Source organism: Sinohyriopsis cumingii, chromosome 5, assembly GCF_028554795.1.
Source record: "Sinohyriopsis cumingii isolate HCF-2022 chromosome 5, ASM2855479v2, whole genome shotgun sequence".
NCBI classification, from domain to species: Eukaryota; Metazoa; Mollusca; class Bivalvia; order Unionida; family Unionidae; genus Sinohyriopsis; species Sinohyriopsis cumingii.
The window spans coordinates 113,753,149-113,770,146 of NC_142965.1; the positions used below are offsets into that span (position 1 = coordinate 113,753,149).

The 16,998-nt window shown below is 37.2% G+C and overlaps 1 protein-coding gene across 2 annotated transcripts in view; it reads right to left on the reverse strand.

Annotated features, from left to right (window-relative positions):
- The window catches only part of LOC149800010 (uncharacterized), a 137,838-nt gene that overhangs the window by 47,720 nt on the left and 73,120 nt on the right, over positions 1-16,998 (reverse strand). For both annotated transcript variants that reach the window (XM_089959537.1, XM_089959538.1), the window contains exons 12-13: positions 11,061-11,153; positions 7,474-7,640 (exon numbers count right to left, since the gene is read on the reverse strand). In XM_089959537.1, the coding sequence (XP_089815663.1) occupies positions 7,474-7,640; positions 11,061-11,153 (260 nt within the window). The remainder of the gene's footprint in view (positions 1-7,473; positions 7,641-11,060; positions 11,154-16,998) is intronic.

Genomic DNA, 16,998 nt, shown 5'->3' on the forward strand with positions numbered 1-16,998 from the left:
TCTCATTCCTATGTAGACAATAAAGGCCTTCCATCTAGTCTTACAATGTATAGTTAAGTGTGATGGTGAGTAACTTCTAAACGGTCACTAAGTAAAGGTCTCCACTGAGTGAGAAAGGGACAATAACAAAGTGAAGTAACCTCCCTTGGGTACTGAGGCATTAAGATAGGCATCATTTGCTGTGAGTGCCCTGTGGCATTATGCAGGTTAGACTGATTCAGGAGTGCTTGCATAACATGGGCTCAGCAAACTTCATTAAGATTGTTCATCTGACAACTGACAATGGATGATTGACTGTGATATTGACCTATTATGATCAGATTCATATGGTACAGTCAGGTCATGACATAACAGCCATTACAATTTGCATAATGTTGTCCAGTTCATTAAGATGGGGCAGGGTATGTTTTTTTTTTATTCACATAGCTGGTCCATACATCTTAAGTGCAAGACAGTAACTGAGGTGGTTAGTTTTGATCTAACTCAATGGTAGGTGATAAAGGCAATTGGGTGTTTAGCCCAAGCAGTAAATGGCCTACTGGTTCTGCCAAGAGAGGTTATTATGAAGTGGTAGTGAGGGAGAAGTTGCGGCTGTTGTTGACTGATAAACTGGATTGCTTCATGGTTGATAACCATATAGAGTGCAATATGTCAAAAAGCAAACCATTCTACACCATGACGTCAGTGTGGATACCGAGTATATCTTCATCGCTGAAAGTATGCTTTTGCACATTCCCCTTTAGTACCCCCAGCACTGCATCCCATTTATTTTGGTCCACAATATGATATCCTGATATGTACTGGTAGATCGTCAGCCTGAGCAAGCAACGCATGAATAGTCGTTGTCAGTCCTGTGTTTCCTATGTTACCAGACTTACACTCGGTCTTGTCCTGGTCTAAATGTGTAAAACAAAAATAGAGTAGACAATAGATACAGGTGCAGCATAGCATGCATCCTACTTTATGAACTCAGAAAGTGTATGTGCGGAGCTATATACTATGACAATTACCTGCAGGCAAAACAGATACAATATTGGATTGTTGCTATAAATACCTACAAAGTGGACGCTAAAACATCAATTGTGATAAAGTAACCTGTAGGAAAGGCCAACTGACTGCCTATATAAGTGAAATCAATGAAACATCAATACAGTGGCTATCAAATGGACTCAAAGACTAAACAGTACAGAAGCTTACCTGTATTCAACTAAAGCAGAACTATACAGCAACATAATTTTTATTCTGTAACACACACAATACCTGCATATAATACTGCAATCAAGTGTCACTATTGATCTTACAAAGTGGATGCTATAATACCAATTTGTATGACAATGTTACCTTTAGGAAAGACCAATGACACCCTATACAGGTAAATCAGTAAAGAATCATGCATGTAACAGTGAAGGCTAGATTAGTATTGAAAACTTACCTGTAATTACGTATACAAATTATACAGCTTTATTTTGTGAGTTTTTTTAAATAATAAACCCCAAACCTGCACATATTTAAATAAAGCTACAGCAATGTGAGAGAATGTAATAGCAGCCCATGCAGTTACATATCAAGGGTGCCTAAGTATATAAGTATGGCAAAAGGATGGTGCTAAACAGACAGAACTTTGTCTTCAAAGGAAGAAAGAAAATTTAGAAATTATAACTGGAGTATACCTTCCTTCTGAGAACATGCCTCCAACCTGCTTTAAGGTTGAAACTTCGAGATCACATGTATGGGGATTGCAGAAGTAGCAAGTAAAGTATTCATGGGATTTAGCACAAATCCCTATATTAAGGGAAGGTTATTCAATCTAACTGACACCTAACAGAGAGATTTAGAAAACTTTTATGACCTTGCAATGTGCCCTGTAGACCAAAAGGGGTCTTTAATTCAACAATATTTAGCAAACCTTTGTAATGTTTGAAGGCAATTCAAGGATGCAAGCAAACAAAAGTCATTAACAAACACAAAAAGAAAAAATTATGTAAATTATGTACAACAGCTTCTGACCAGAAAGGAAGACAATGAACAGACTACCTAATTTGTCTTGCTATGAAAATTATTTATTGCAGATAAGACTATGAGCAATTTGCCTCCAACAATAAAATCACTTTGTCCATGATGCCACTGTACCACTAGTTGTCAATACAGAATCTGTGAAATGTTTGAGAGCTACATAGATTTTGTTTTGGCAGCAAACATATCAGTCTATTAATGTTACAGAGTTTGTACCAAGAATGGTACAGAAGGTCCCTGATTTTTAAGGTTCAGCATTAAGTCTTCCTCTCTTAAAATTTAAAGAGTTATTTCAAATTTCCAGAGTTTACAGAAAGGTTCATATTTAGAATAGAAATTTAATGTTTGTCATGAAAGGAGGTATGGAGGATAAAATCTTTGACAAAAAAAAGACATTTGTTCTGTAAAATACTGATGACCAAAATATCTATGCCCCAAAAAGTACTGTCAATATGACATGAAAATGTAATCAAGTCATCTATGTCCACAGACATCCATACCAGCCTTAATGTATACCTCAAGTGTTTCTTGCTCAACTGTGCTAACAAGAATTTTGTGAAAAATGTCTAAGCTCAAACACTCAAAAATGTGTATTAAGATATACACATGAAAATACAAAAATGTCCACCAAAAATCTATTTTCCTACTTCAAGTAGTTTTGCCCAATTGTGCTAATAAGGTTTCTGGTCTAAATGCCAAACTTTTGAAATATGCATCAAATGACAATACTGCTAAAATTGCCATCACATAATAATGCAGATAGGTCTATCAAATACAAGTTCATCATCACCATAACCATCATCATCATCATCATCAATCCCTTAACCCAAGAGGTCATTGAGGCACCACAGTTGACTTTACAACCAATTCTCTCCATCTTTCCCTGTTCTCTACTGCCCTTTGGGAATCTCCAAATGCCATGCCTGTCCACTCCTTAATGTTGTCTTCCCACCTCTTTTTCTGTCTGCCTCTTCTTCTGCACCCTCGCACTGTGCCTTGCAAGATTGTTTTGCTAGCCCAGATGATCTTGAGACATGACCATACCACTTCAGTTTGTGCTTTTTTACAGTGGTCAGGAGGTCTTCCTAGGATCCAATGGCTCATTGTCTCCTGCTGTAGACTTCTTTGTTGGTTACATGGTCAGTGTATGAGATGCCCAAGATCTTGCAGTAGCATCTCATTTTGAAGGCTTAAATCCTTCTTTGTAGATCTGATGTGAGCATTCATGTTTTACAAGCATACAGAAAGATGGATATGGATAAGCACATCAGCCTTATTTTGGAACCAAAAGTAATGTTGATATCTTTCCATATTGGTCTCAACCTTGTTATTGCTGCTCTTGTCTAGGCAATCCTGCAAAGTTGTTCTGGATTAAAGCCCTCATCTGTGATAATTGATACCATGTACTTGAAACTTGTGACTCTTTCAGCTTCTGTCCACCAATCTTTATTTCTGCACTGATGCCATTGGTGTTGTTTGTCATCAGTTTGGTTTTTTCAGCACTAATCTCCATACTGTATGCTGTGGAGGTTGTGTTGGGGTGCTCAACCAAGTCAGCCAGTTCTTTTTCATCCCCTGCTAAACCATCAATATCATCTGCAAAGCGAAGGTTGGTGATTGTTCTACCTCCGATGCTGACAGTGCCCTTGTGGTCATGCAAGGCATCCTCCATGATCCTTTCCGGGAAAATGTTTAAGAGTGTAGGTGACAGTATACCATGATCCTTTCCAGCAAAATGTTGAAGTGTAGGTGACAGTATACATCCCTGTCTGACTCCAACTGTTGTTCGAAACCAATCTCCTCTGCTGCCATTAATGAGGACAGCACTGGTGGCTTTGTCATAGAGGTGCTCAACAACCTGCACCAGGTTTGTGCTGATGTTATACTTCATTGTAGTTGCCCATAAGACAGCATGCCATACCCTATCAGAGTCCTTTTCGAAATCTATAAAGACATGGTATAGATCCTGCTGATGCTGAAGGTATTTCTCACAAAGGAGTCTGAGATGAAGATTTGTTCTGTGGTGCTCCTTCATGCTTGGAAGCCTGCCTGCTCTTCAGCAATAATTTTCTCTGCTTGAGGCTTTAATCTGTTGAGATTTATTTTCAACATGACTTTGCTCAGGTGACTGATCAGACTGATGGTTCTGTAGTTTTGGCATAGTTGTAGGTTTCCTTTCTTGGGGAACCCGAAGATCAAGTACTGAGTCCATGTGGTGGGCCATTCTCCTGTCTGCCATATCTTGTTGCAGATTATTGTTAGGACTGTGACTATCTCTTTTCCTCCTGCTTGAATGAGCCCTGCTTGTATGTTGTCAATGCCAGCTGACTTTCCTTTCTTTAGTGACCTAACTGCAATTTCTACTTCCTCACAAAAAATGGGTTTGTCATCAATTTCTTCTGCCTGAGGGCAATTTAGTACTGCTGGATCTCTTTCCATCACTTGATGATATCGTGATTTTCTGTGAGGCATTATCCTGCATTGTATTCGATGGTTGTACTTTTTCTTTGTTTATGGGTTGTAAGATCTTTCACCAGCTAATAGGCCATTTTGCTTTCATTTCTTCTCAGACTGTCAGGGGCACCAAATGGCCAAGTGGTCTAAAGTGCTCTCCGTTATGGATTACTGCCATCTCACTTCTGTATGCATGGGTTCGAGTCTAGGATTTGGCCAATGTGAGAAAGCTTGCCAGTAACTTCTCCTGGGTAGGTGGTTCTTCCCGGGGTTTTCCCAGGTTCTTCCTCCACCACTAATACTGGCCGCCATGCATAGCCTATCGCGTGCTGAAAAATGACGTTAAACCCCACAACAACAACAACTCAGACTGTCTTCAATTTTGCAGCATTATCTTTCTATCCAGGATTCCTTTGCTTTTTCATGTTTTTCCTTATCATGTTGTTTATCTCTCTGTATTTTCTAGCTCCTTTATGATAACTGTTTTCCTTTTTCAATAGTCTTCTTCTGTCACATACTTCAAGGCCATCTGTTGTGACCCAAGTTTCTTTGTTTGATGATATTTGCTAATGATCTTGCTAGATGTGCTAGTCACCGCTGTGTTAAATGTGGTTGTTAAGGACTCTAGGTCAGTGTCTTGGCTGCCAGGGTTATCAAAGTTGCCAATTTACCACCTATCAAGGCTTGGAAGACTTCTGTGACTTTTGGATCGTTAAATTTTTCAAGGTCAAATCTGATTCTTGGCTGGTTAGGCTTTTTGATCATTTTCTGTCATTAATAAATCATGGTCACTTCCAATATCTGCTCCTGGAAAACTTTGTGTTCTGGTGATATTCAGTCCTGTGCAGAATTGTATTTTCACCAAGTCGTAGTAAATTTTGTTGTGATGTTGTCCATCTGGACTGGGCCAGGGCAATCTTCTACATGCTTTCTGAGGGCTATCACAATGTTGTTGTAGGTGGCAAACTCCAGGAACCTAATTCCTCTTTCATTCGTTTCTGCATTGCAGAAGGGTCCACAGATGCTTTAACAGTTTGTCTGTGAATCAACTCCCACCTATGCATTCCTGTCTCCTTGTACAAACAGAATGTCCTTCTTGGGTGAGTTGTCAATGACATCTTACAGTTGGTCATAAAAATTCTAAAGTTCGTCATCACATAGATATGGGTGCATAGACATGTATGATTGTGATGATGAAGGAAGTTGCTCTCAGGTGGATGGTAAAGAGCCTGCTTGAGACTGGGCAGCAACCCATAATGCTGTTCACAATGTCCTTGTGGACAAGAAATCCAATGCCATGACTGAAATTGTCCCCTCTTCCACTGAAATTGAGCTTATGCCCTTCATCTGTTATTACAAATACAAGTTATCTACCTTAAAAAGTGATTTTTGCTTAAATGTGCTAACAAAGCTGTTCAAAATGATGTCCAAGTCCAAATAGCTCAAACTTATGGAAACAAATGTTCTGCAGAAACTGGAGTTTCACCTGCACTGATATGCTTGTCAGTAGAACATTCACGACTGACTTTCATATCTTTCACAGAAAACTTAAACACTGTGACTATAATGGTCAAGTAAATTATACAAGACTGAAACTATCTGCATACCAGTATATAAACTAGATCTAGTTACCCCAAAGTTTCAGTTTGAATACAACAACTGATGCCAAAGATATGTTACTTTCAAATATTTTAACATGAAACATCAGACTGTTTTCGCTTTCTTCTTGAACAAGCAAGAAAGAGATTCCTAGCATATCAGCATATAAACTTTAGATCGACTGTAATATTATACCAAATTTTCTATTTAATACAGCAACAAAAGTAGACCATTTGTGATTTTCAAAAACTTTCAGACAAAACATTGTGCATCATAATGCAAACAAGCTTCTGGTTTAAGCAATTGAGACAGGCAAGACAGAACACCTAGTATATCGATATATAAAATTCTGATTCATAGTATGTTATCATATGTAAAAAAGATATGATGCATAGTATGTTATCATATGTAAACAAGATATGATACATAGCATGTTATCATATGTAAAAAAGATATGATACATAGTATGTTATCATAAGTAAAAAAGATATGATACATAGTATGTTATCATATGTAAAAAAGATATGATACATAGTATGTTATCATATGTAAAAAAGATATGATACATAGTATGTTATCATATGTAAAAAAGATATGATACATAGTATGTTATCATATGTAAAAAAGATATGATACATAGTATGTTATCATACGTAAAAAAGATATGACACTCAAAAATATTAATAACGTCCACCATGATGCAGCAAGTTTTAGGTTTAAACAGGTGTGACCTCCCAAACTGAAACTCCTAGCTTATCTGCATATGAACATAAGAAATATAGAAATATTAACATACAGTTTCAACTGATTTCAGACACCAATGTAGAAGATATATCAAATTTAAACTGTTAATGCAAAACATTAATATGGTTGATGATTGTGATGATTTTGATGATGTTGCTGGCAGAAAAGTGAATACCATACATCACCTTGCTAAAGCAGTTCAGAAAATCAAAGTATCAAGTATCAAATTTGGACTGAAATGGCATTAACAGTTTTTGATCTGTCTTGTTTACAACAACAAAAATGATGGACAAATGGATGGAAAGACGACATGGATTGAGAGATGGCAGATGGACAGCACAAAACCAATAAACCTCCCACCTTTTGGGGTAGGCATAATAAGACTTGAAGACTTGGAATAAAGTAGAAAACACTATACAAAAAACTGTATAATTACAGAATAAGGAACAGAAATGAAACTGCGAAATTTTGTCTTGTAAAGGCAGGTGATGTTTAATGAGGTAGTCTCTCAAGGTCCCTCTAGAAATATGTGCATAAAAATACTTCATTTTTTTGGCACCTAATAATAAACAAGATGCAGAAACAGGTGCCCTTTACAAAAGCATATTTCACTGTACAAGAAACGCAACTGACAATGATACTATATAATGAAGTATAGCTTACCGGAGTGAAACATTCTGGAGTGGCAGGTAAGGGAGATAACAACCTGAAGATGGGACTGAAGGTCCAAGGGAGACCACCAAGACTCATGCTATCATCATCTTTATTTTCCTCAGAGGAAGAGTCAACTCCCTCAGCCAACTCTTTTGAAATTTCCTCCAATAAAGAACCTTCAAAAGAATAAATGTTTTTTTTTACTAAAACAATTTGACTTAATATTAGCTAAATATAAGTCTTTAAAAAACACACCAGCCTCTATACAACCATCTGCAAAGCTGAAGAAGTGGTCGCCATACTGTATAAACAAGGGTCAAAAATGTTCCTTTCAGCCCAGCTAGACATCATAATAAATCGTTTAGTGAAAACAATATGGCCTACTGCTCAGGAGTAGTGATACTAAGGTTTTAAAGATAGCTGCTGTGGTGGCCATATTTGATACCAATCATATTCATTTATGAAAAACTAGGCATCATACAAATATCTGTTAGCAAAAAGCTCATGACGATATAACCATCTATTCACAAGGAGTATACAATTCACCTACACTCCGGTCAGTTTGTAACCACCTATCAATTTTAAAAGAAAAACACAACAATGATATAAAAAGTGCACAAAATTTAATCATTCAATTCATCAACTGAGTTTCTACAGAATAATTTGGAGCTTACTGAAGACAGAAAAATACGTCACATCTGTTGTCTGAAGAAGACACAAATTTGCCCACGCAAATATGGCAACTGTATAAGTAGTAATGAAACTCCAGTTTGGACTGAAACATGAACAAGATGACCGTCTTGGACACCCCATAATGGGACAATCTTGGACACCCCATAATGGGACAGTCTTGGACACTCCATAATGGAACAGTCTTGGACACTTTATAATGACAATCAGATCTTTCTTTTATTTTGAATTTCTCACATAACCTGGCTGGTTACAGTAGTGCCACTGATGACTTTACAACAATTTCTCTTCATTTTGCCTTGTTCTACATGCTCTTTGGGAATTTGCAAAGTCCATGCCTGTCCACTCTTCGATGTTATCTTCCAGTCTCTTCTTCTGTCCGACTTGTTTTCTCTCCCCTCTCACTGTGCCCTGTAGGACTGTCTTTGACAGGCCAGGTCAGCATGAAATGTGACCATACCATCTTCGTTTGCATTTGTTTATGGTAGTGGACCGATCTTCATATGGTTAACTTGCAATTTGGATTCCAATGTGCACCACCTAATTTGAGATGTGGTCTAAATAGGTGATTTTAAAGATTTTTTGATAGCATCTCATCTCTCAAGCATGGATTCTTCTCTAGTACTGCTGTCAGGGTGTATGTCTCTCATACATATAGGAATATGGACATAAGGAGCTCATAAGCTTGATCCTGGACCCAAGTGTAATGTTGCTGTCCTTCCAAATAGGCTTCAGTCAAGCCAGAACACTTGTCTGAACAATCCTGTTAAGAACCTCAGTTTTTGAACCTTCATCAGAGGTTATAGCACCTAGATACTTGAAGCTTGTCACTGCACAGCTTCTGACCATTCACGCTTATTTCCTTTTGCCACTTGAGTCATTTGTCATTAGTTTGGTCTTTTTAGCACTGATCTCCATCACATACCTTAGTGATGCTTGGTTGAGACATTTTACTAAGATTTCCTTTTCTTCTTCATCTCCTGCTAAATTAATGACATCATCGCCAAAGCAAAGGTTGGTGATTGTTCTGCTTCCAGAGCTGACACTGCCCTCGTGGTTTTCCAAGGTATCAGACATGATCCTTTCCACGATGATCTTAAGCACAACCTTGTTTGGGTGACTGATGATGTTGATTGTTCAGTAGTTCTGGCACAGCTGCAGATTCCATTTATAAGGAAAAGTGATGATCACAGAGTGGGTCTATGGGGTGGGTCATTTTTGCCAGATTTTGCTGCAGACTGTCGAGAGGACAGCTATCATAAAGGTTACTCCTGCTTGAACAAGTTCTGCTGGTATATTGTCTATCCCATCTGACTCCCCTTTCTTTAGTGCCTTTACTGCAGCCTCTACTTCTTTCCTGAAGATTGGCTGGTCAACCTATGTTATGATCAGTGGGAAGTTCGGTACAACTTTGTGTCCAGAAGTCTTCTGGTTGCAAAGATCTGAACAATATTCTGTCCATTTATTAAGAATCTCTTAATCTTCTGTGAAACTCTTACCAGCCTTGTCCCAGAACAGGATAGATCTCCCTGTTTCTCTACTGTCAGATCTTTCACCAATTAGTACGTCTTTTTACATTTATTCTGGTTCAGGCTTTTCTTGACTTAAAATGGTCCTCTATCCAGATTTCCTTCACCTTATTTAAGCTCTTCTCAATCCTGTTGTTAATCTCCCTCTATTTTTATGATATATGCTGTGACCCAGACCTTTTTTATCCTACAATGATGGGCAAGGATCTAGCTGGCAATACTGCTGTGTTGAAGTTGGTGATCAATGAGTCAGGGTTTATTTCTTCAGCACCTAGAATTGTGAATTGTGTAAATTTTGTGGCATCTATTAATGCTTTAAATGCCTGTGCATTGCAAGAATCTTTATGTTCAAACCTGATCCTTACTTGTCTTGGTTTCTCGGTCGTCCTCAGCAAAGTTTGACAGTCATCATCAGCATGTCATAACCGTTTGCTATGTCAGCTTCTGGGAAGCAACATGTTCTATCACCATGTTAACACTAGACTCAAAGCACTTCCTCACCATGATGTAGTCAATCTGGTTGTGGTGTTCTCATCTGGACTGTGCCAAGTCCATCTTCTTGATAGTTTGTGGGGACCAAGGGTGTTCCTTAGCACTAAGTTATTGTAGGTGGCAAAGTTCAGGAGCTTGAGTCTTCTCTCACTGGTTTCTTCATTAGAGCATGGACCACAGTCTTCTCACCAGTTTGTCTTTGCATATTCTCTTACCCTGGCATTCCAGTCTCCTTGAATAACTACAATATATTTTTGGGGTATCTGGTCAAAAAGATTTTGCAGCTGGTTGCAGAACTCAACCGCTCCCTCGTCATCATGTTTAGGTGTCAGGGGATAAACCTCTATGATGGTGATGTTAAAGGGAAATGCCTTCAAGTGGATTGTAACCACACTGATTGACACCGGTCGACAACCCATGATTGCACTCACAATGTCCTCAATATACACAATGTACCATAAATCCAACTCCATGCTCATGCTTGTCCTCCTGCATATTGAAATTAATCCAGTGTTCTTCATCTGTTGATCTCTCTGTGAAATTCTTCCAGTGCATCTTGCATGATCTTCCTAATCGCCAAAAATTAATCTGATGACAGCAAATCCAAACTTAAAAACCCAATAATGATTCCTCTTTTGGAACAATAGAACCTTTTTCCAATTCAGGAATTATAGTACCAATGAAAATGTCATTTTCCGGGGCAAAACAAAGAAACATGATACCACAAAAAATTTAACAAATCACACTAATTTAACACATATGCAGTGAAGTAATTCACATCATACAACTCCTATATTATCTCTGAAGACCATGGGATCATGGGAGAAGAACATTTCTACAACAGTGACTTGTAATCTCATATATATTACAGTATAATAGAATTACCTTCATCTTGGGAAAACAAATCTGGCTCGGATGTTGAGAATGATGTTAATTTAGCATCAAGCTTCAATTTTTTCTCACCCTTAGGAAGTAAACCTGCAAGATAAGACCAGTTAAAGTATTACTATATTTATCTGTCTGAGTCACAGCCAAATTCTAAAATAGTGTATTCCAAGACCTGCTTGCTGTAACATAATGTATCATTCGATGATAATGCATGCACAGTCACAAGCAGCATACATGCAGGCTTGGATATCATAGCTATTTTGAGCCTGAAGTTGATATTTTGTTTCAAACAATCATAGATGCTGTTACTTTTGAAAGGTCATTTCTGACTGGCTAATAGTAAGAACTCAATCTCAGACTCAATCTCTGAACTTTTTAAGTTTCAGGCCTGGAGAGCATAAAGCTCTCAGGCTTAAATTTGAACTCAAGTTCTGCAATCATCCATCTACTGGAGACTTTTCTTTAGTAATATTGTTTTGAAATGACTGATTGTAAATTGCAAGTTCAAGTGTTTTATGATCTCGATGCTAGATCTCCAATCCAGGAGAGTAGCAAGAAATTCTGCCCCTCCTCTCAATGAAAAGATATTGTCTTAAGGGAATTGTGGCCCCAACATAGGACTATGTGCCACCCCATCTACCATCTCGCTTTGCCCAAGTTGTGTGAGCAGTTGCTATGCCACTTCTGCCATTGCATAATGCAGTCTAGCAAATTTGGATCCACACTTTTCCATGCAAATGTTTACAAAAACTAACAGCAGTAACCACACTAAAATATAGTATATCAGCTTAAGCAACAAGCAAAACAAAAATCTTGTATATTCTCACCTGCAGAAAACATTATTTCGACCAGTTTGAAGTATACATCAACATTTTCTACTTTTAAAGCAGTCATACACATTTTCCTTTTAAATCTACTTTTCAGTTTCCACTTGATATTTAGATAAAAATTAAGTACAGCTGAAATGTGCTATCAAAGGATACTACACATTACATAAATTTCTTTGTGCACATTTGCTACCATAAACCATTTTTCTTATCACATTCATTCACACACAAACACACACACACACACACACACCATCAATACATCTATCCACACACACACATACACATACAAAACCATACATGTAGAACTGGATTATTTGGTTATGTATTCATAATTGCAGCTGCATCAGTTGATAAATGAATGTCAGATTTAAACTGGTCAGAACATAATCATGTGATCAGAACCAGCTGTGGTTAGTTATGTATAAACTGTATGGAAAACTACTTTTCACTAACTTATATAGAGTCACGTGGAAAGTAACTAATGTCAACAATGAACTGGAAGGAATACGCACTGTATGCCTTTAAAATGAAATGAAAATGGTGCTTGTATATTTTGTTTAGAAAACTGAATAAATTAACTTGACAGAATCAAATATCACATCTTTACTGTTTTTTTTAAAACATAAATAAATCTTTTTTGACTAGATTTGAAAATGGCTGGCAGAGAAACTCACAATCTTCCAAGAAAATTGGGGCTACAGCACTTTCACTGCAACTCATTACAAATGAATTTAAAACTCTAGGTACATGGATATAATGACTGGGAAGAGGGGGTTCAAAGAGACTAACATTATAACAATTGGATTCACAGTCCTACAATGTAAGATGCCGACCTTGATAGTTATGATGTGGGGTGCTTGGGGGATTCGCTACACCCCCATCATAACTGTTAGTGTTGATGTCTTGCACTATTGGAGCCCCACTACTATAACCATTAACGACAGTCTTAATTTCATTTGTAAGTAGTCCATGTAGGTAACCTAACCTGTTAATCAACATAAAAATAGATTTAAAGACATGAAAATTGGTTACTCACGTGTATGACAATAACGATTCACAAGTCAAAATGAACTCATGAAAGCATTAAATCCAAAAGTCATTCATATGTCAAACAAAACAACACATCCTTTGCTTTGAATACTGAACTTCTACTCAGAAAACATATCAATTTTGATAAAAGATTAAGACCATACTGTGGAATGTTCAAAACCTTAGATCAAATTCCATTGGTAGAATATTCTGTTTGATACTGACATAGCTATTACATTGCAGATGGAGAATTCCCTGTTCTATAAGTAACCACCTAGCTGATGCCTCAACAAGAATTCATATGCTTAAACTGACTTTAAAGCTGGCAGGAAATATCTTTAAAAAAAACAAAATAACAATAACAAATTAATAAAATTAGAAATGATTACAATTATAAGAGTTTTATTGTGGCATAAACCGTGACATCTATAAATTACAGTAGTATATCACAAAGGGTAAATTTATTCAAATTTAGATCTCTTCAACCAAAACTCGTTGATTCAACTTGTTATTTAGAACTTCTCCCAACTTTAAGACACCATCTAGCTGATCTGAGGATTATACTATCTATATTTTAAACAAACTGAATTTGAGTTTGAGCTTTGGTTCAACAATCTCATAAGTCTATAATACAACACTATTTCTTCTCTGGTTATACCCTGTATGAAATGGAATATGTTCTGAATCAATATATTATATTGAAATATTTTACAAAGTTTACTTACAATTAATTTTCAAGTCGATAAGCAGTTCCAAAATAACAAATATCAGAAAAACTTTTTTTTAGACAATTCTCTTCCAAAAATTCAAATTCAACTATTTTCTATCACTAATCATTGTATTTCAGTAGATATCCCCCCACCCCTTCCATATTTTTGTGGTAAAAGTACTTGCTGCTATTATTGTATTGCTATATATTTTCCTCATGTTTAACCACAGTCCATGGACATTAATTCCTTCTCCAGTTGTAATTTGATGTCCAGAAAAAAAAAAAAAAAACATGATCCCAGTCTGATACCTTAAAAACACATCTGACAGAATATCTTTTGGGTTTTTTGGGGGCCAGAAGTTTGATACATGTTTATTGTTTAGAAAGACAAAAACTGAAGAGACCAATAGAAATTTTGTAATCATATATAGCGATATAGATGAATCTGATACGTTTCTAATGTGTTTAAGAAGATACAGTCATCTGATATTTTCATCGTTATTACCTTGAGTTAACTACTTACTTACATCCTCATTTGATGTTGATAAAACTATTGTTATTATGTTAAGGAAAAGTTAGTTTCTGGTATGTGGGAAAAATATCAATATTGCTACTACTAGTACATTGAATATATACTGTACATAGAAATCAGTTGGGTCCAACTGCAAACAACACGGACCCTGACCTACCAAAACACAATGTTATATGCTGATCAACCTCAACATTGAGACTGGGAATATTAGTAAGCTTGAGAGATACCAAAGGTAGCTAATTCTTGGCCAAAAGCCCTGGTTGGAAAAGAAAAGAAACAGAATTATAGTTACCAATGAAACATAAAACCCTTTTTAAGAAATAAAACATGATTTTCACTACTCCTTCCTGATGTTCTGGAGAGGACTAAGACTGTTTATAGGTAAGGTTCTCAAATGAAACTCAACTTGAATGTTCATAAGGAGATTTAGAAAGCAACCATAGAAGACACAAGAGATTCCAGCTCAGCACTAAAACATGAGACACTGATCTCTGGAGCTTGAAGTACCTGATCAATATGGAAAGATGTGGGTCTAACCCAATAGTGGAGCCCACTGAGAACTTAAGGACCCCTAAGGGCCCACATAGAGCTGCTTTTACACCCATCATCCTGGTGAAGGCTCTGGAAGCAGAAGCTTGACCACAAGGAAGAGCCCATAACTGAAAGACGTTGTGTGCATCCCCACCTCCACTAAGACATTTCCTGAAGGCTGGGAAGATGGGGATGTGAAGATAAGTATCCCTACATCATGAGGGGCAGCCTATGCAAGGCTTTTGATGTGATCCACCAAAACCTTTGACATCTCAAAGGGTGCATACCACTGGAGGTCATGGAACTCTGCAGAGAGTGATATAGATATCAAAAGCATGTTTTTCATTGTCTTGTTGATGGCCTCCAACAGTCATTGTAAGGCTGCTGAAGATAAGATTGCTCTTTCAAAAAGATTGAAGGAGGCAGTCACAAAAAATCTGGCATGCAAGGCTACAGTGAATAGCATCAGCATTTTCAGTTCTAAGGCCTCAAGGGCCTTGACAGGGAGATGGCCCCATGTCCGTGCAGAAATCTCCATCTGGAAGGCACCCAAATCCATGGTGAGGGGCTTAATGGACCTTGTGGCTAAATGGACCCTGCTGAGACAAGGGGTCAAAGCAAAGAAGCAAGGAAAGACAACCCCTTCACTGTTGGGCTCATTCTAGGTCTTTGGAAAGTTTCCAAATGAGCTCCCTTATCATCACGCAGTTGGTCCATGTTTGGCTGTGCCCTGGAACAGCCTATCCAAACAGAGACTATCTTACCTCTGAATATCCAGAAGTATTTTGACAGACTGGGTGGAAGTAGGTGGTAAACCACATTTGCCACCCTATTAAAAGTCCACATATCTTCCTCCCCATAACTTGGCCAATAGGGTCAGATGAATAGGCAAACCAGCTGATGAAAAGAACCAGGTTTGGTTCTTCCAGAAGCTCATCTGCATCCACAAAATTGACAGTTCATCCTCCTGTCTTCATTCTTGAGGCAAGGCTGGACTATATCAACCCAACTCCCTTCTGGGGAGGCACCTGCTATTCACACATGATGCGGTGTAAGGTGCAAAATAACCAAGATTGGATTATGTCCAGGCTAATAATATGACATCTATAAAAAAAAAAATCATTATTTGAAAATGCATTCACTGTGAGAGCAAATGACAATCTTTTCACTAGCATGGGTTATAAAAAGTATTATTAAAACAAGTTATTGCTGTAGATACTATTTACCCTGTAAACATTAATACCCATTTGTATCAATTATGATGGCAAGCAAACAGAAGCTTGGGTGGTGAATAAACACAACTGGCAGAGATGCAATAAACTCATTGTTTGAACTTACCAATAGGATATCAAACACAAAAGTTATTTTATTACAAAGCAAGCTGACCTCAGAAGATAACTTTGGATGCTTTTAAGCATGCTGATTTTTTTTTTAAAAATACCATGTAGGCCAACATAAGGAAGCCAACTTTGGTTCCTTTTTACTGATATTCATAGGAAATTTTGAAAATAGACTGAAACAATGGAACAGTTTTTAAAGCAACATGGGCTAGGTCTTTGTGCACTGACATCAATGACCCAGCACTTTCCAGAAGATTTTGATTGTGGGAGAAAACAAAAATAAAATCATTTGATGAATCAGTGAAGGCCAGAAGATAAGATGATTTCGCCAACAATATGAACATTAACATGGATGAAGTTCTAGTGTACACTGATCTCATTCCTGGATGGACTGTCAATAAGAAGGGGGTTACAAGTGTGAGAATTTGCATGACTGGCACAGATTTTAAAAATCTTACTTTAGCCCCTGCAGTTTACGCTTCAGATGTGTTGTCTTCAATGAGAATGTTTCATGGCATGAGTTAGCTGCAAAATATTCATGCACCGAAAGTAAGGATCTTATGTGTGCAGGAGAAGGGTTGGGTTGATGAGAAGATGCTAGAGTGGATTAAAGTGTTTTCTCTTGAGTACACACTTTAATATTTTCTTTTAATAAAATTTAATTTTGAGCGCATTTTCTGGCATGCAATTTTCAAATGATTCAAAGAGTGTCCCACAACAACTTATCACTTGAAAAAATGACCAGTCCCAAAACAGTGCACAAAATAATTACTTTAAAAATTATTTATTTATGGTGTCCCAACATATATGATGTCCCAATATATACAGTAAATACAGTACATAAAAGTAAATGACTGGGTATACATTAACAAATACAACATAAAAAAGGGTATGATTGATAGTATACATGCATACAGATGACTCAATTTATTAAGTTTCAGCACCCAAAAAATGTGGATAAATA